General features: G+C 42.8%; 2 protein-coding genes across 3 annotated transcripts in view; one reads left to right on the plus strand and one right to left on the minus strand.

Moving 5' to 3' along the window:
* mtfr2 (mitochondrial fission regulator 2) overlaps window positions 1–1,871 on the minus strand; it is a 49,850-nt gene extending 47,979 nt beyond the window's left edge. Inside the window, exon 1 of the mRNA XM_084315277.1 lies at window positions 1,757–1,871. The gene's annotated coding sequence lies outside the window, so the exon portion shown is untranslated. The remainder of the gene's footprint in view (window positions 1–1,756) is intronic.
* Window positions 1,872–4,203: 2,332 nt separating this feature from the next.
* Window positions 4,204–19,462, plus strand: armc1l (armadillo repeat containing 1, like). 2 transcript variants are annotated; one of them, XM_084313793.1, is made up of 7 exons: window positions 4,204–4,275; window positions 7,813–7,989; window positions 12,222–12,313; window positions 12,505–12,682; window positions 14,932–15,048; window positions 17,239–17,313; window positions 18,284–19,462. In XM_084313793.1, exons 2-7 carry the CDS (start codon window positions 7,837–7,839, stop codon window positions 18,482–18,484), a joined length of 816 nt encoding a protein of 271 aa, XP_084169919.1. In that variant the 5' UTR covers window positions 4,204–4,275; window positions 7,813–7,836; the 3' UTR covers window positions 18,485–19,462. The 2 variants fall into 2 exon arrangements, with proteins under 2 accessions (XP_084169919.1, XP_084169918.1); XM_084313792.1 differs by having other exon boundaries at window positions 4,221–4,383.
* Window positions 19,463–20,846: the final 1,384 nt, after the last annotated feature.

Genomic DNA, 20,846 nt, shown 5'->3' on the forward strand with positions numbered 1-20,846 from the left:
GTTCTGAGCCCCCTGCTGTACTCACTCTACACACACGATTGTGTGGCCAAGTTCAGCTCCAACTCCATAGTGAAGTTTGCAGACGACACAGAGGTGGTGGGGCTGATCTCGGACAACGACGAGAAGGCCTACCGGGAGGAGGTTGAGGTACTGGAACGCTGGTGCCAGGACAACAGCCTGCTCCTGAACATTGGTAAAACCAAGGAGCTGATCGTGGATTATAGGAGAGGACAGCAGGAGACACACACACCACTGATGATAAACGGGGCTACCGTGGACAGGGTGAGCAGCTTTAAGTACCTGGGGGTCCACATCTCAGAGGATCTGACATGGTCAACACAGACACAGTCGTAAAAAAGGCGAAGCAGCGCCTCTACCACCTGAGACAGTTAAGGAAGTTCAGAGTCCTTCTACTCCGGAGCTGTAGAGAGCATCTTGACTGGAAACATCACTGCCTGGTATGGAAACAGCACGGCACAGGACAAGAAGGCCCTACAGAGAGTGGTGCGCTCAGCCGAGCATACCACGGGTATTGCACTACCTCCCCTGCAGGTTCTATACAACAAGAGGTGCAAATCCAGAGCCTGCAGAATAATGAAAGACCCTCACCACCCCAATAACAGCCTGTTCCAGCTGCTGAGGTCAGGCAGCCTGCGAACCCCAGCTACTAGGACAGAGAGGCTTCGGCTCAGCTTCTTCCCCCAGGCCATCAGAGCCTTGAACACTGAGTGCCACAGAACACTGAACTCTCCACACACAAGCACACATGAGCACACACACGACACGCACGCTGTGCACGCTCACACACTAGCAGCCACTTTAACATGAGCAGGCACACACTCATGCTGCACACGCCCACACTTATGGCCACAAAGGAAAGGTCACTTTAAAAATAGTATAGCAACAGTAACAGTGTATTGCACTACCAAAGGACCTAGCATGTCCTACATGCTCTGTAAATAAATCTCGAAGACACTCTGATGTCACGAGACCGCCGCCATCTTGGTATAGGGGGACCATACGGATTTCTACCATCAAATCCATGCATTGAGCTCCGTTTTTATTACATGTTTTATGACATTCTTGTTCATTTCATAACATTTTCATACGATTTGTTTTGAAAATATTGAGGCCAACATGGCATTTCACTATTTCGAAAGCCTTTCTGGTGATTCTAAGGCGAGATATGAGTCAAAGAAACTCCCCCTGATTACCACGACCACAACATCAGAGCGAGTTAGCCGAACGTTAGCCACCAGCCACTTTTTCCTCTGTGATGGTATAAAACTTCCGATTTGGATTTCTGTTTTTGTCATTAGTATAACGCGTAACACAGCAGCTCTTTGGCATTGTGAAGGACTGAAGAAAAGTCTGCTTGATTGTCTTTAATTTGCCGCGTTAACTATCCGTTTCTCCACTAAATAGTGTACACAATGTACCAGGCGGGGCAGTTTCCCCCCACGCTGCAGTTGCGTAGCAATAACAGACAGGAAGTTGACTTCGAGAAAGTACAGATACCGAGATGTTCCACTATGTTACCTGTTTATTGCACAATGTTGTTTTATTGGATTCTATTATATGTTGTACTACTGTATTGCACATCGTTGCGGGCAAGACCACCCGCATTTCATTGTATACTTGTATGCCGTGACAATTAAAACTCTTGACTTGACTTGGGTTATTATTATCAAAACAGTAGAACGAAGAGCTCGCCTGGAAACTTGCAGAGAAGGAACAAACATGCAATGAAACTTACTGTGGTGTGTCACTCTGTTTGCGAAAACATATTTCTTCGTGAAAATATACGCGATAAAAACAGTGAGTGATTATTAACGATAAAAGGAGCACTGTCCGCGTAAACTACAAGCTGCCCTGCTTCCCGTTCCTCTCTCAGAGGAGTCAGAGCCAGGTGCAGTCAAATAAAGCTGAACGAGCAACGCGTGTCCTGATTGGACGCAACAACAGCAACAGCGTTTTAAGCCAATAGCAGCGAGCGCCGTTGCGATGTGATTCTAGAAGTCAACTTCCTGTCTGTTTAACTTTCTGTGATCAGCGCAATAAGGTCCAGCTGCAGCCTCGGAGAATCCTCTCACTGGGCAAGCCGGTGGCAGCCACGAAGTCGCCCTCTTTCGAAGTCGGTTATTATGCTTGAATGAATGAATGAATGAAAACCTTTTATTTTTTTGCAGAATGGGTACAATACAGTACGGCTCAATACACACAATTGTTAATGCAGACCAGAGAAAGACGTTTGTCTTGTTTACATCAGGGTCCCCCATTTTCAATTCATAGTGACATTTATGACATACACAACATACATGACATTTATGCAGTGGTGGTCCCACGGGGTACCACGCCGTCCTAGCAGTTTTCTGAGCAGAAGTACCCCGTCTTATAACAATAGCGCAGGTCGTCAGGTGTCTTCAACTACACTAATCTATCACCTAGACTTTGCATAATAATAGGATACCAAATACCAATACATAACAAAGAACGAGAAGAGCCAAACCAAAATACAAGCCCTGTGGTGGTTTGCTTGATCTGTGGAGCTCCCACTATGTGACAAATGGTCCCGACTGGAAGGCATTAAGTTGTGCTTCAGAAGGAAACTGTCCTTCTATAAACTGTAAGTTACATTGTTAATTTAGTTTGTATTTACTTTTCTAGTTTAAGTTAATTCAATTAAAGAAATTGTAACTACAATATTGTATCTACAATTCCATTTAAAACATTGTTTGTTTTTCAACCATATCTGTTGACAATATAATTTCTTTATATATTGAAGGCTACATCCTGCTACCTTTTTCAGCTTCTCTATTTCAAGGCAATATTTACAAAAACTAAACTAAAACTAGTAATTTCCTATACAAACATGTTTCCTACTATTTATGCATAATAATCATCTGAACATTGAGTGCCACAGAACACTGAACTATCCACACACAAGCACACATGAACACACACGACACGCACGCTGTGCACGCTCACACACTAACAGCCACTTAACACTTTAACATGAGCGGGCACACACTCATGCCGCACACTTATGGCCAAAAGGAAAGGCCACTTTAAATTAGAATAACAGGAACAGTGTATTGCACTACCAAAGCTACCTAGCATGTCCTATATGCTCTGTAAATAACTATGTACAGATACCGAGATGTCACACCAGTCTGTTACCTGTTTATTGCACAATGTTTTTTTTTTATTGGATTCTATTATATGTTGTACCACTGTATTGCACATCGTTGCGGGCAAGACCACCCGCATTTCATTGTATACTTGTATGCCGTGACAATTAAAACTCTTGACTTGACTTGACTTGACTCTTGTTCTGTGCGACCGCAAGGGAACATGTGTGCGCATGCGCACACGCCGCGTCCAGGCAGTTCTGATCATTACGACCATAGATATATATATCTATTGTGGGCGGCTACGTGGCGTAGTGGGCAAGGCACTCGCCACGAATGCGGAGCCCTGTTCGAGCCCAGCGCTCCACATTGCTTTCAGTTTAGCTGGTCGTTCATACTAATACACATTGGCCGTATTAGGGGGTGGGAAACTGATGGGTGGGGATCGGGCGTTGTGGACAGCGACTCCTACAGGTCGGTTGGTGCGCCTGCGCAGTAGAATCAGGAAGTGTCGGGGGCAGCGTGAGCCTCCCACGCGTTACTCCTCGCCACTGAGAGATCGAGCTGCGCAGGTGAAAAGATGCGACTGCTGTTACCTCAAGTACCGGAGGGGACTTGTGCTATGTATGACTTCGTCCACATTGCAGCTGGCTTGTGGGAGGCAAGAAACAGCGTTCGTGACAGGGGAGGGTTGAATTGGATGATACGAAATTGGGATGGGAGAAAATATAGAAAATGGGAGAAAAAGTGGATAAAAAAAAATATATATATATCTATGATTACGACTGCATCCCTGCATTTATGCCTGGCTTAGAGTTTGGAATCAGGGCTGGTGGTCTATCGCCCTGCTCTAAAAATAAACTCTAAGCATAACCGACTTCGAAAGAGGGCCTAATTAACCAGTTCGAAACAAGGCGGACATTAATAAAATGTTCAATCAATCAATCAATCAATCCAATAACCAACGCTCACTTAAAACAGGCTTGCCCATTGAGAGGATTCTCCGGCGCTGCAGCTGGACCATACTCTCCTGTTGACCAATAGGAGAATAGTGCACCCAGTTTGTATTCCTGCTCCGCGGCGCGAGGCACCACATTGGTGATTGGTCACGTTAGGTTTTTACAAAACAGTTTTATAACAGAGCGTAAGTTAGTCTAACCGTATCGACCGTTACTTTGCTTTGAAGTAATAGGTTATCGTATATAAAACAATAAGTGTATGTTCATTGGATATATTTGAACTCTGTTTTGAGGTGGGAGACATTCGATTTTTTGTGTGTGCTAACGTGTTAGCTAACGGGCTTACTGATGAATGAATGAATGAAAACTTTATTTAACAGATTGCAGAATGGGTACAATACAATACAGTACAGCTCAATACACACAATTGTTAAGGGGATGCAGACCAGAGAAAGACTTTCGACTTGTTTACATCAGGGTCCCCCATTTTCAATTCAACATGACATTTATGGCATAGGGATTGATTGATTGAAAACTTTATTAACAGATTGCAGAATGGGTACAATACAGTACAGCTCAATACACACAATTGTTAAGGGGATGCAGACCAGAGAAAGACTTTCGTCTTGTTTACACCAGGGTCCCCCATTTTCAATTCATCAGGACATATATGACATACATGACATACAGATAGTCAGTACTGCTACATCTATACATTTATGACATACCAGATTTGCAAATACAGTACTGTTTGTGATACAGAAGGAGTCAAGAAAAGGGAGTATATACATTTGACGTAGAAACTGTACATTGGAGGAGGTTGGGTGGGGGGGGTTGGGTACACTGGGATATTGACAACCATACTGGGTAATTTACATTGGAGGTGGTTGGGGGGGGGGGCACACTGTATAAACAAGCAAAACTGTACATTGAGGGGGGCGGGGAGACTCTGTACAAACAAACAAAATTGTACATTGGACTATTGACAAAACCATACTAGGTAAATGACTGTACATTGGAGGGGGTTGGGTTAGGATATTTACAGGGGCCAGTGTTGAATTGCAGTCTCCCGTAGGTGTCTCTTGAGAGAGGTTTTGAAAGTGGGTAGTGATCCACATTCCTTTACAGCTTTGGGTAGGGCGTTCCACATTGATGTGGCATAATTGCGAAACGTGTTTAGTCCCTTATTTGAGCCGAATCTGGGTTTAACATGATTTGTGGAGCTCCCTCTGGTGTTGTGATCGTGGTATTCACTGACCTTTGGGAAGTATTTTGCCATGTACATGGGTACCTTGGTCGTGTAGTGTATCTTGTAGACCAGGCCCATTGCAAGTTGCTGTACTCTGTCATCTACTCTAAGCCATCCTAGGTTGTCAAAGTGGGCAGGGGTGAGGTGGGTTCTAGGAGTAAGGTCAAGCAGTAGTCTGACCAGTTTGTTTTGAGATGTTTGTAATTTTGTTTTTAGCGCCTTTGAGGTGCTTTGGTACCATGAGGTGCAAGCATAGTCGTAGTACCCCTGAATGAGTGCTCCTGCCAGAGTCTTCAGGGTATTCTTGTTTACCAGAGAGGAGATCCGGTACAAGAATCGAGTTCGTTGGTTGACTTTTTTTATTACATTGGATGCCATTTTGTCACAGGAGAGATTAGCCTCTAGGATGGAACCCAGGTAGGTAATTTCATCTTTCCTTGTGACAATATTGTCACCCACTGTAACTGAGAAGCCGTCGGTCTTGCTGAGTTTGTTATTTGAACCGAAGAGAATGGACTCTGTTTTGCCCATGTGTAATGATAGTTTGTTATCAGCGAGCCATATGCAGATTCTGCCTAGTTCCGAGCTGAGGGTTTTTTCAACCTGTAACTTGTTCTTGTCAGAGACCAGCAGGGCTGAGTCGTCCGCAAACAGGAACAAGTTGCAGTCACAAGCTGACGACATGTCATTTGCATAAATTAGGAACAGTAGCGGTCCTAGTATGCTTCCTTGTGGAACACCACAGCTCACTGTGAGAGGGGGGGATAGGGTACCGTTTACCTCCACCATCTGTTCCCTCCCCTCAAGGTAGGATTGCATCCAGCTCACTGATAGACTATCAAAACCAATTGCTTTTAGCTTGTCAATCAGAATGGAGTGATTGACCGTGTCAAAGGCCTTTTGTAGGTCCAGCATGACCATGCCGCAGTATTTGCCTGCGTCCACCTCTTGTTTGATGTGGTCATTCAAATAGAGAAGGCATGTGTCAGTGGAGTGGGATGTTCTGAAGCCAGATTGGAATTCGTAGATTAGATTTTTTTCCGCTAGGTACTTTTCGACCTGTTCGTAGACTATTTTTTCCATGACTTTCGAGATGGAGGTGAGAATAGAAACAGGGCGGTAGTTGCCTGGGTCTAATTTGCTGCCCTTTTTGTGTAGAGGGGTCACTCTCGCAATTTTGAAGTCCTTGGGGACGTGCCCCTGTCTTATAGAGAGGTTTATTATGTGTGTGATGACTGGGGTGATGGCGGCTGCTGCGTCTCTGAGGAATTTGGAGGGGATGTTGTCATGGCCAGTGGCCTTGTTAGGTTGGAGGGCGCTCAATTTTTTGAGTACCTCATCGGTTGTTACCATTTCCAGCTTGAAGTCGTCCTTGCGGACCCCTAGGTTTTTGTAGTAAGCTACTATGTGTTCTACCCCATAAAGCCCTGAGTGGGAGGGTAGTTTGTTTACCAGTGTTGTGGCTATGTTTGTGAAGAAAATGTTTAAGTAATTGGCTACATCCAGCTTGTCTGTGATGAGCGTGTTGTCCGTTTTTATGTTTATGTTTGAGAATCTGGTTTTAAGTTTTTTACTGCATCCTAGTTGATTATTGAGTAATTTCCAAAGTTCACGTGGTTTGTTTTTGTTTTCCTCAGTTTTGTCATTGATGAAATTCTTTTTTGCAGTTTTGATCATGGAGTTTACGTCGTTTCTTAGTCTGTTTCTTTCTAGTTTGAGTTCCGTCACGTGGGCTTGGAGTTCACTGCTCGTGCTTTTAGTAAGCTTTGACTGACTTTTACGAAACTCAGAGCATTTTTTGTCTCTGGTTTTCATAGCGGCCAGTATTTCGGAGTGCATCCACGGCTCAGCGCGATTTTTTACCCTGGTGGTTCTTAGGGGGGCCATGTCGTTTAGTATTGTTGAGAATTTGGTTTTGAAACCAAGCCATGTTTCTTCAACCAGTGTACCATTGAGTTCATCTGACCAGTCCAGGCTCTCCAGTTCAAGGTTAAAGGCCTCGCTAGAGTAGGTTTTGAGGTCTCTAGATGTGACTGTTTTGTGGCAGCCAGCCTTTTGTTTTAGTTTTTTGCGGGTACAGAATATCATATAATGATCACTTAACCCGCATGCTATAACCCCTTTCTTGGAGATCTTGGACTTGTCGGAGGTCAGAATGAGGTCAATGGTAGTCTGAGTTGATTCACATACACGTGTGGGTTGGGTGATTAGCTGGCTGAGGCCGTGCAGATCACAAAACCTACTGAATGACTGAATGACATATAGTACTGTTACATTTGTGACATATACGATATGCAAATATACAGTACTGTTACCCAGAGATCCTAACAGATTATATACATATGATGGGGAGGAGACTGTACATTAGGAGGAGGGGTGGTGGTGGTGGTGGGTGGGATGGACATGCATACACACACGCATGCGTACTATACCTACCTACCTACTATTGTAATGGTAATGTTTTTTTCCTTAGTTTACTGTTCAGGCAGTTGGTAAAATGATGGATGCGCTGTCAGTGGTGACCCAGCTGCGGGACCTGGCATCTGAGCCACAGAACCGGGGGGCCATAGTCCAGGACCAGGGCTGTCTGCCCGGACTGGTTCTCTTCCTGGACCACCAGAACCCACAAGTACTGATGACCACTCTGCAGGTGGGTGATGATGGTTTAGGTTTGGAGCCTGGAAACGTAAACAAAAAGGAGATGGCTCCACTCCCTCTGAAATATGTATAATATTGGAGGAATTGTTTATTCTGACATTAATTGACTGAGCTCTTGTCGCAAGGACTGATGGTATTTGATTGGCAGCCAAATCTGAAATTATACAGCACTTCATAGCTGTGAAATCTTTATTTACATGTGAAATTATTGTAAACAAATAAACAAACCTGTCTGGGGGGGGGATTCCACCGACTAGTCAAACTCTTCCGATACGGTCCTTGATTAAAGAAATTATTGCTTGACTAATAGTCAGGTAGAATTGTGTTACCCATTGTTAGAATGAGCTATATTCATTTAGTGCTCATGACGTGCTTATCATTTTTCAGGTATTATCTCATTCAGCGGGCGGGGGGGAAGCATAAAATACGACTAACCAAGTAACAAAATCTTAGTTGACTAAGACCTAGGTAACCAACTGATTAATTGCTAAGAGGGGCAGCTAGGGATGGGAATCGAAAACCGGTTCCCGCTGACTATCGATTCCTCTTATCGCTGCCAGGTTTTTCCGACAGTTGCGCATTTCAAAACAATACGTTAGCGTTAGCATGCAGCCGAAACGCTCCCGCTGTTTGACTGTTTCTAAGTGCAGTGATTGAAAACTACTCGAATGCTTTAGAACCGAGTCATTCATTTAATTCAGGGCAACCTAACAGCCGCGAAGCTAACGCTAGCTAACCAAGCTCAATGCAGACACACAGAGAGAGATAACAGCTGACAGCAGGTAGTACAGGTACAAAAAAAAAAAAAAAAAAGTGGATGGGGGCTGTTGTGTAAACCTTGTACTCTTTAGTTTACATATAATAAGAGACGGAGAGCGTGTGATCACGTTGACTGTTGTTTACTAGTAGGTAAGTCAGGAAGTACCGTACAACATACAAACATGTCCGTGTAGCAACACGAGCCAATACCTTACAGGACAGGGGCGAGCGGGGACCAGGGAGGGATGTGTGTGTGTGTGTGTGTGTGTAAGACCAAGGACGGAGAAGTCAGAGGAATAACGACCTGTTGAATGCAACTACGGTTCAATAGATTCAATTAGTTTAATTAAGATATTGAACTGTAGTTACATTCAACAGGTCGTTATTCAATAGATTCAATTAGTTTAAGAATAAAAAAAATTCTAATTTTTTTTGAAGAGAATCTCAAATACATTATTTTTATTTAAGTGTATGCTATAGTGATTTTTTTTTACAGTTTTTGTATATTTCTGACATGGGGCTCAACAATAAATGACAATCAGAAATGTCAAGTTGTATGTTGTTATTCTAACCAGCTTAGTTCTGTTGCATTTCCAATTTATTTATGTAAATTATAAATCGATCAGGGATCGATAAAGAATCGGATCGATAAGCAGAATCGATAATGGAATCGTATCGATAAAATCTTATCAATTCCCATCCCTAGGGGCAGCCCTTGTACAGATACCAACAAGTTCAAGTTTCTTTATTAGTTATAAAAAAGTTGAGATCCAAGGCAGCTCTACAAGTTTTAAAATGCCTTTATTTTATGGCTCACATTATTTAGAGAATTTAAAATAAACCGACATGTTTCGGCCTACACAGGGCCTTCATCAGGGTGTTGGGTGTTTCTTTATTAGTTGTCATACATAAATACAGAATACTTTTGCATGAAATGCTTCTTTCTGTTTTGCTCCTGAGAGTGTGCTAGATAAAAATAACAAGATAGTGTAAAATAGTATAATATAAGTATAAAATAGAAAGTCAAGTACGTAAACAAGTGTAAACAAAACAAAAGATTTCAATATACATATATACAGTATATGTACAGTCTATACTTCTGTACAGTCTATACAGTCAGCTACTATACAGTACAGTGTAGAATGGTGAGGTATACCAATACCAACAATTAAAGATGCTGTAAAATAAAATAAAAAAACCTCTGGATTAGCTTTAATGACATTGACAGTTGTCAGATTAACTCATTCCGGGCCAACAGCGCCCTCTGCTGATGGCCCTTTCCGTGCCAGCGCTTTAGTCAATGGGAGCACGGGGATATTTGCGAACGCTTAAACTATATCTTAAATTATGGCTATGGGTCTAATACACCAGTCGCTTATCAATGACTTGCTTGCAGTCAACATGTACGAAACGGATTGTTTTTTCATCTGTACATTTCCGTTTTATACCGTTTTGAATAAGAGTATAGTTTGACATTTCTAATAATTCCAGAGAAATCCGCGATAATAGCTCTTTAGTGGAATACACAAAACACGTAATTTTTCGGCTGATTTATGAATAGTTTTCAAATAAACGCTAGATTATCGATAGTATATGTGTCGTCATGTATGAAGAGAAGCGGGGTCTGAAAAATAGCTTCTAAGTACTTTGGTCGGCACTAACGGCACACACACACACGCTCCGATGGCGGTGATAGGAACATCTGATTACCCCAAGATTCGTAACATAAAGGCTAGAGCCATATGAAATCCGCGTTCACGGAATCGCGGACGGAATCGCGGAATTAACCAATAAAAATGGAATCGACTGCAAAACGTGGAATATTGCAGAATTTGGCCTAATCTGGACTGAAATTTCGTTTTTGGGTGGAACGTTTGGTGCACACGCGACCGGGGAGGCGGGGACTCTACAGCGTGTTACACACAACACAGCCGCGGTGCTCAAGCGTCTGGCTGCTTCAGTGTTAACATCGTCAAGAAGCTAAACAATTCCACAATAAGCCTTCAATTCAGAGCAGAACAGTATCCTAATGACTTTTATGCCTCCGGTGATAAGGTGTTTTGCTAATTCTGTCAATGTTCCGTGGACTGGACCCGCAAAAACACTTGCGACACTATTGTGATTAAATAGCTATAACGTTAGGACGTTTAGCTTCTAGCAGTGCACCCATCCATTTGTTTAATGCAAACGATTGTCATTATACACTGCCCTTTATAAACTAAATACACTTAAATAGCTATGTAACGTTATAGGACTATCTATGGAAATGATAGCTTCTAGAAGTTCTAGCTAAATCTGGTGCACCCATCCATTTGTTTAATGCAAACGATTGTCATTATACACTGCCCTTTATAATCTAAATAAACTTAAATAGCTATGAAACGTTACAGTACATAGGACTATAGATGGAAATGATAGCTTCTTGCTAAATCTAGTGCACCCATCCATTTGTTTAATGCAAACGATTGCCATTATACACTGTCCTTTATAAACGAAATAAACTAAACTAAAGGTGCCTAAATTATGCATTACTATATTTCATCACAATATAATAGATATAGCTAGGTTACTGACATTGTCATTGTGATAATGTCAGTACTGTAGTAGCTAGCTGTATCTATTGTTTACACTTGAAATATGTATTTTTATTTTGTCACAATATTAATTGAAAAATATTGTGTAAAATTGAACTGTATTTCTGAGTTGCAGCACTTAAAAACATTAAATGGACTGTTATATCTTATTAAATTGTGGACATTTATTCATTCCCACTTATTAGACACTATTTCTGATGGTAAAATGAGCATAAAAGGCAAAATACAGAATTCTGAAATATTAAAACGGAAAAAATGGAATTTGGGAAAAGATAAAATGGAATTTGGAAAATAATAAAACGGATTTCATATGGCTCTAATAAAGGCCTTACCTCACATCTGATGTCATGCAAAAAGATTAATCCAATTCCTGATCGCCATTCCAAATATCGATCGCATCCATTGATTCAACGTTATAGTCCAAAACACAATGATCCACGATGCTCCCAGTGGGGGGACTCAATGCAATGGTATCCAGCTGCATGCCTGAGAAGTAAAACCTGGACGGACTTATTTTTTAGATGCACAGTCCCAGCCAATCCAATCCAATGATGTGCAATACCATACGGGAGACGATAGGCGGCGGTATTTGCCCTTTGCGAGCTCAGACCCATTCCCAATGATAACGTCAGGCTGGATAGATGAAAAATGAATGGATATCGCTAATAAAAGAAATAACGATTAAAACCCGACTATACTCGTGATTGGCACGGAACGCATGGCGAGTTAACCCGACTATACTCGTGGTTGGCACGGAATTAGTTAATGGCATGATGATGGTAAATTGGGTGACAAGAACATTAGTACAGAGTGGACGATGATTTTGCATATTCACCCCCCCTCTCTCTTTCATTCTCTCTTCTGACCTCAGACCCTACGCTACTTAGCTGAGTTGTCGCCCAACCTTTCCATCATGACGAATGAACTGGGCATGATGGTGAGCCTGGAGAACCTGATGGAGAGGTAATAATAATATTATTAATAATGAATCTTGTGTGTTTTGGCTTAACTTTTAGTTTTGTCCTGTGATAAAAAATCAGAAACTCTTTATTTGCCAAATAGTAAATACAGTGAATTAATAGGAATTTGTTGTTGTGTGACAAAGGTGAAAATGTATATAATCATCTTCTAATGCCCCCCCTCCCCCCACCTAGGTCAGAGTTGTCTATTGACGTCGTGGCACTGGCCAAGGAGGTGTACAGTGTTTTGAGCCAACCCCCCAACTCTGCTCCCCGCACCCCGGAGAGGAGGAAGAAGCCCCAATTCTTCCTCAACTCCTCTAACAAGAAGGCCAAGTGTGTCACGCTCCACATCCACGGGCTGAACAGCATTGTGAGTAAGGTGGCGAGGACACACACACACTGTCTCTCACTCTCCCGCCACACACACGCAAGCTTGATGCAGTATCTTGAGGACACACACCGTCTCTCTCTCTCCCGCCACACACACAAGCTTGACGCAGTATCTTGAGGACACACACCGTCTCTCTCTCCCGCCACACACACACAGCTTGACGCAGTATCAGAATATTCATGACCGACGTATCTTATCGTTACTTATGTGCCGTCTTTGCCGTGGAAGTGGCAGACGTTCAAAGTCATAACATGCGCAACATGTCATCTAACTAGTGCGCATGAATCACGTTTGAAATATAAATAACACCACTGTCCGTGATTCTGCCTAAAGCCAGGACTATGTGCATTTCACCCACATTTGATGAGTTTAGTTTTTGACCTCAACTCCAGCTGCAACAGTGAGTGACTAAGCCCCATAGCGCACTCTCTCTTCTCTCTATAGGCTACTCTTTTTGACATGGATTAGGCTAATTCTTCAAAAGACAGATATTGATTTACATATGTATATATATCATTTTTTTTTATAATCTTATCTCAGAGTGGAAGAATAATACATAATACAGTCATATAATAACACATGGGGATATACTAACAAGCTATTTATCATTTTTGGCCGGTAAAAGATCTCACTGGCTGGTAGTCTTTTAAATCTAAAGCCAAAAAGTACATTTTGTTCTGTTTTTCAGAATTTGATAAATTGTATGTAATGATAAACAATGTCATAGTAACTGGTGGTGGGTGTTATATTATTTCAAGATAATAAAGTAGCTATGAGTCAATAAATAAAAAGCAGTAATGGCATGTATGTTGCTCACCCTACTCATGTACATTAGGCAGGCATCCACACTACACAGCATTTACAGACATAAATCAACTTCATGGCTCATCTCCTACTCTGGGTATTCAGTAGATTATCGTACATCTAGCAGTGGTGCATGAGCCTCTACCATGGATCAAACTGCCAGACTAGACATTTCAGATAAAATATAACTCAAGATCCAGCAATAGCATATCAAACTTACCATAGCAAATGTTGTCAGAAACATATTTTAGGTTCAACTTTAGGTAGAAAAGAGAAGATTTACAAGGAAACCACCATTTTGTACACACACATGTTCCCGAGATCTCTTCACGTTGTTAGATTTGGATCAATCAGCCAGTATCACCTCTTTATCGGTTAGCTCGGGTAGTTTCTGCGTTGTGTTTTATTTCTCCGACGTCTTCTCATCGTGGTCATTCCCCTTTATGCAATCCGTAAACATAAGAATTCGACACTGGACGGCGTAGTACCTTTCTTGGAATCGTTGTTTATTACATAAACAAAAACCTCAGATGTTACCCATTTCGTGTTGTCCTTGAAAAGTCTTTGATGGAACACTAAATTCATTATTCTAATGATCTCCTGTTACCCCGCTTGGTGGTCGTTGCGGCCTTGTCGTAGCCAACAACCATATCTGCTAGCCGAAGCTAGTGATGAGGTGTCACTCCCCTCCCCCATCCAGCGAGGGTGGAGAGGGATGAAACAGGGCTCGAGAATAACAATGTCCCGTCGTCCCGGGGACGATCAAATATTGATTTGGGACGAACAGAAATCTTTTTTGGGACGCAAACGGGGACGGAGAGGATTTAATTTTTTTCACAGGAAATGTCAATTAGCCGACTGTCAGTGCGCGCATATATATATATGAATTATTCTACGTTAATAAAACATACCTGGTGATCAACTACAGTTTGCTGTAAACATTATGATATGTGTGTAGTGTTCTGATAAAGACGGCTGCAGCGGGAGCTGGCTCATGCTGGATTTGCGAATAGCATGCAGCTGCAGAGCCGCAGAGCCAGGGGCTCTTTCAGGTCCGGTCACAGGCCCGCTCAACAGCGCCCCCCACCCAACGGCTGAATTGCCAATGGCTGAATTGGAGTATTGCACAGTGCAATACTTCAACTTCTGAATGGCTAGTTTCAAGAGGGAGGGTTCTGAACTGCATAAAAGGCACAATGCACATATTTCACATTTTCCCAGTGTTGGGACAACCCCTCATTCTGTAAAAACAATGCAAAACACAGGAAATGGCCATTTTCACAATAGCATTGTGAAGAAAGAAATCTTAAAGAAAATCCACTCCCTGAATTGAAAGTGAATTGATCCCAAGTCCAACCCTGATAGGTACCTAAATTAACCAATGCTGATGATACCGTGTGTGTGTGTGTGTGTGTGTGGCACAGGACCAGCGTGGTATGTGTGAGGAGGCTCTTCTGAGGGTCAAAGGAGTGATCAGCTTCACCTTCCAGATGGCTTCCAAGAGATGCACTGTCCGCGTCCGCTCTGACCTGCCCACAGAGGTAACTAGCCCCCAGACACACAGACAGCCCTATACTAGAGGGACATTCTAGTATGTCACCACTAGGTGACATTCACGCTGGCAAGGACTACTGTTGAAGTGAGGCTTCTATCTGCTCTCAGGGACTAGAGCTTCCTCCTGGAGTGAGGTTTCTATCTCGTCTCAGGGACTAGAGCTTCCTCTTGGAGTGAGGTTTCTATCTCGTCTCAGGGACTAGAGCTTCCTCTTGGAGTGAGGTTTCTATCTCGTCTCAGGGACTAGAGCTTCCTCTTGGAGTGAGGTTTCTATCTCGTCTCAGGGACTAGAGCTTCCTCTTGGAGTGAGGTTTCTATCTCGTCTCAGGGACTAGAGCTTCCTCTTGGAGTGAGGTTTCTATCTCGTCTCAGGGACTAGAGCTTCCTCTTGGAGTGAGGTTTCTATCTCGTCTCAGGGACTAGAGCTTCCTCTTGGAGTGAGGTTTCTATCTCGTCTCAGGGACTAGAGCTTCCTCTTGGAGTGAGGTTTCTATCTCGTCTCAGGGACTAGAGCTTCCTCCTGGAGTGAGGCTTCTATCTCGTCTCAAACTGCAGGTCCTCTGCTTGCCAGCATGGAAGGCACTTTTGTGATAAATTATTTATGTATTTATTGTTTGTATAAGAAAGGGGGAACACCATTAGTCACACAATTGGGTAAATTATAATGCAACAGTTTATTTTGCACCCCTCCCCTAGAGTAGTTGTTATTGTACAAGTTAACCCATTCTCAATAACTTACCTATATAAATAAAGGTACAACATTTAGGTTTAGCCTCAAAATGGAGTGAATGTGAGAATTGAGTTTTGGGTGCCTTCGAACAGGATTTATTTAGCAAGTTCCAAGTCTGTGATGCAGATGAATGGGCTTTGACACTTTTGTCATTACCGGTAGACTTGACTCTGGAATCTTGTGTCCTTGAGCGCGACACTTAACCAACTGCCCCCGATGAGCCCAATGGCGCCCTCCATGGTTGCCTTCACCGCTTTGAGTGGTCAGAAGATTAGAAAACGCAATAATATAAATCCAGTCCAATTAGCATTAACCCAAGTGGGCCTGATCTCTGCAAACGACGAGAGGGCCTACCTGGAGGAGGTCAAGGTTCTAGCGGGATGGTGTCAAGAGAACAGCCTCTCCCTGAACATCAGCAAAACAAAGGAGATGATTGTGGACTTTAGGAGGTCGGGGGTCAGGGACTACAGCCCCCTCAGCATCGACGGGGCACCGGTTGAGAGAGTGAACAGTTTTAAGTACCTCGGAGTCCACATATCCGAGGACTTGACATGGACCACACACATTGACAGTGTTGTGAAGAAGGCACGGCAACGCCTCTACTTCCTCAGGCGCCTAAGGAAGTTCCAAGTCAGTCAGAAGATCCTTAAGAACTTCTACTCATGCACAATAGAGAGCATCCTGACTGGCAATATCACATCCTGGTTTGGGAATAGCACCGCACAAGACCGTAGCAGACTACAGAGAGTGGCCCGTTCAGCCGAACGCACAATTGGAGGGGGGCTTCCCACTCTCCAGGACATTTACAACAAGCGGTGCAGGGGTAAGGCTAAGAGAATGATCAAAGACTCGAGCCACCCAAACAACTGCCTCTTTGAACTGCTGCGGTCAGGCAAGCGATACCGGAGTCTCATGGCAAGCACAGAGAGACTCAGAAGAAGCTTCTATCCCCAGGCCATCAGGATGCTCAACGAACAATAACACTATGTAACAACCATCAAATGCACTCACATCCACACGCACGCACACTCACTTTAAACATACAACTCACTGCAGCACCCACTTTAACCACTTTAGAACACCTAAGCACACTTTATATTTATTGGTAAAGAATTTGCACTACAACCCATACCTCATTACACCTTACTGTAAATTGTACCTCATCCCACCTCTGCTTTGCACTGTATAGTATATTGTATGGTAACTCAGCTACTTCTACTCTACATTGAGCATTGTATATTATGTAAATACTGAACATTTTTGTCTACGTACTTGACTTCTATTTTATACTTGCTATACTTATTTTATACTTATCTATTTTTGCCTAGCACAGTCTCTGGAGCGAAACAGAAAGAAGCATTTTGTATAAAAGTATTCTGTACTTCTGTATGACAACTAATAAAGAAACTTGAAACTTGAACTTGAACTAATCTCTCCTTCCCTCTAGAGTCTGGCATCGGCCATCGCCTCCACCAAGGTGTTATCAGCCCAGCAGGTGGTGAAGAATGAGGCAGGAGAGGAGGTGAGTTCCGGGGCTAGAATGGAAACACACTGGGCCCCATTCATCAAGCAAAATACACTTAAGATTTGCACACTCTTTTTAATTATACACTTAATGAGCCATTGGAAAAGCATGTTGTGCATTTGAGTAAATTGTGGCTCAGTAATTTATGAACTTTCAACCATTTACACATGTGGAAATATTGGCCCACTGTCTCCCCCTCTCAAAGGCAGACCTGTACAACATGGGGCTGGGCCATTAATTAATTAGTAGAAAGCTATCTGGCTGCAAGCTAGCCTAGCACAGCACAAATTAATGGAAGCCGATACGGACCACTAGCCTAGTTTAAAACTTCGGGAGAAGTGTTTTTGGCCAACAGCTAGGCTAGTGGTCCGTATCCGCTTCCATTAATTTGTGCTAAGCTAGGCTAGATTGCAGCCAGATAGCTTTCTACTGAACATAACAGAGAAAACAAGTATATATATTTCTTGTGACTCTGGAGAAGACTGTAAATTGCATGTCCCATAATGTTGGCATGATGTTCCTAATGAAGATCCTCTGAATAAAGGGGTCTCCATGCCAACGAGGGCTGGGCGATTAATCGATATTTAGATTAATTCGAATTAATGATTTAGGACGATTTTGAAAAATTTAAATAGATTTTTACGAGTCACCTTTTATTTGACAAAAAGTGATGTTTGGTGAAAGTTAGTTGATCAAGAGTAACCTTTTATATTATATACCGGTATATATTATTATAAAAAAAAAATTAAGTGAAGATTGGTGAAAGTTAGGTTTGCACTTCAATCCCAATAGGGGCATTAATCTTAGTTTGATAATTTTTTTGTTTTTGCTCAAGAGAAAAAAAAATCAATTAAAATCGTATATCGGATTTAAAAAAAAAGAAAAATCTGGGATTTTATTTTTAGGCCATATGCCAACCCTATGCCAACCACACCCTTAATAACCGCAAGCCTAATGATCTCCTCAGGTTCTCCTACCTCTGACCTGGTCTGCGGTGGTGGAGGTCCAGCAGAACACGGCGGTGCCAGACTACCTCTCGGAAGACGACGAGGACAGCCCAGAGAAGGACGACGGCCGCGCCATCTCCCGCGCCACGGCCAAGGGCGACCCCAGCGGCAGCTGGCTCAACGCTGCCGCTGGTTTCCTCAGCAAGACCTTCTATTGGTGAACGCTGGAGCCAACATGGCGTAACCAAGACCTTCTATTGGTGAAGTGCTGGAGCCAACATGGCGTAACCAGTCCCTGCGATCCAATACAGTAAAGATGTGTGAGGACTCCATCAGGGTTGCGTATGATGTTACCGGGGTGGGCATGAGTAGATGTAGTTCACACTTCATATAGTGATGCATTCAGGCTTTGTGGAAGCCATCATTTCCTGTGGATTTCTGTTGATTCTGTGCAGGTATTGCACAATGCTCTTATGTTCAGTGTCATTTTCCAGATGTGTACATATTGTTCGGTCACAAATCTTCTCTATGTATATATTTCCCCATGCTTACAATTCTTTCTTTGTGTACATTCTCTGTTTGTATGTATATTTATACAACGGCATGCAAATTTCTCGATTCTGATTGGCTGAAACAGTCATTTTACACGTCTTTATTGGCAACAATCCACGCTGCTGGCCCAGGACCCACCCACAACCGACCCACATCACATCACTCCGCCGGATCACAAGAAGGTGGCCAATAATATTTACAAATGGATATGTTAATGGCGACTAAACGACTAAATATGAAGCGATTCTGTCAAGGGGAATGTGTTAGCCCTTTAAACAATGTTGGATGATGTAATTGATGGGTCTTGAGGCAATCTAGAACAAAAGAAAAATCGCGGTTTGATTGATAGATTAATTGATTGATTTAAATTTCTACTTCCTTCTTGCTACTGACTGCAGCGTTCTCTCTCACTGTCCGACGCTGGCGTACCCACAAACACACACACACACACACACACACACACACACACACGCACACACACACTGTGACACACACACACACACACACACACGCACACACACTCCTGTCTGCAACAGCGGGGGAGTCAGACTGAGAGAGAAGCAGCGCTGTTTTAAGTGAGCATGGTCTATTGAATTGATTGATTGGTTGATTGCTAATTTTATTACTGTACCCCTGGTTTCCAACTGGTTAAGTTTAGGCTAAAAGAAATAAATAAAAAAATAGGGCGAAGAAAACGTTTTTTTCCTATGCATTCCCTTAACAATTGTGTGTATTGAGCCGTACTGTATTGTACCCATTCTGCATCTGGTAATAAAATTTTCAATCAATCATTCCAATAATACACAGTTGGATGTGTTAGTTGGTTGGATGCACTTCAAGCTGCTTCCACATGAGGCAACTTCTCTCAATCATTCCAATAATACACAGTTGGATGTGTTAGTTTGGTTGGATGCACTTCAAGCTGCTTCCACATGGAGTTGTGGGAACTACTTTTTCTGGCGGATGGTTTTTTCAATAAATCTTCGATTAATGTGTGTTTATTGTATAGAAATAAGGTTGGATGAATCTGGCAGTTGTATAAAAGCTTTACACCACGTGCAGTCGTGATTTGTGACCAATAAACCATGCCTAGGGGGGTCTAACGACCCTCGGCTGCGCCTCGGGCCTAACAACCACCCCTAGGCATGGTTTATTGGTCACAAACCACTCCTGCGTGTGATGTAATGCTTAAATATCCACTTTTCTCACTAGATGCAACTGTTTGTGTACATGTCTTACTCTGTAGTATCTTCTTTATTCTGAAACACATTTACAAAACATTGGTGTACCTTTTGATGTATGTTGTACATTTGGGTAATTTCTCTGGAGTAAAAGAAAGCTCACTGGGGCTAGATCCACAAATAATGGATTGCATGGTGCTAATTGCACTCTTACTTATAATTCATTATGAATTGAAAATGGGGGACCCTGATGTAAACAAGATGAAAGTATTTCTCTGGTCTGCATCCCCTTGAATGAATGAAAACTTTATTTAACAGATTGCAGAATGGGTACAATACAGTACGGCTCAATACACACAATTGTTAAGGGGATGCAGACCAGAGAAAGACGTTCGTCTTGTTTACATCAGGGTCCCCCATTTTCAACCGTTTCTGCGCTCGTTATTTCGTTTATTCGCTATTTCTATTCATAATTCATAGCTGCAGCCTCTGGTATACCCCTCGAAGCCTGTCTGAGCTGGCAGACGTTCAACACTGCCCTCTACTGCCAGGCGGAGCTATTGCATCTCATTGAAAATGGGCAGATCTGAGCCGGGCGGGCGGGGTTTAAATACTCAGGCGAGCCAGTTCTATACAACGATGGCATCGAACAGTGACTCCGCCCGCCCGTCATTGTGAAACGGTTGGTAGTGTGGTACAGACCTCCACGAGCATTATTTGGAATTGCAATCAGATATTTGGATTATCTCTTTTGCATTACATCAGATAACAAGGTAAGAACATATATAAATTTGATCGTTGATCTGACATTTATTTCTACCCTGATCACAGCTATCTGTGGACCGTGTAT

The sequence above is a fragment of the Notolepis coatsorum genome (genome assembly GCF_963971535.1).
Source record: "Notolepis coatsorum genome assembly, chromosome: 5".
Classification (NCBI taxonomy): Eukaryota; Metazoa; Chordata; class Actinopteri; order Aulopiformes; family Paralepididae; genus Notolepis; species Notolepis coatsorum.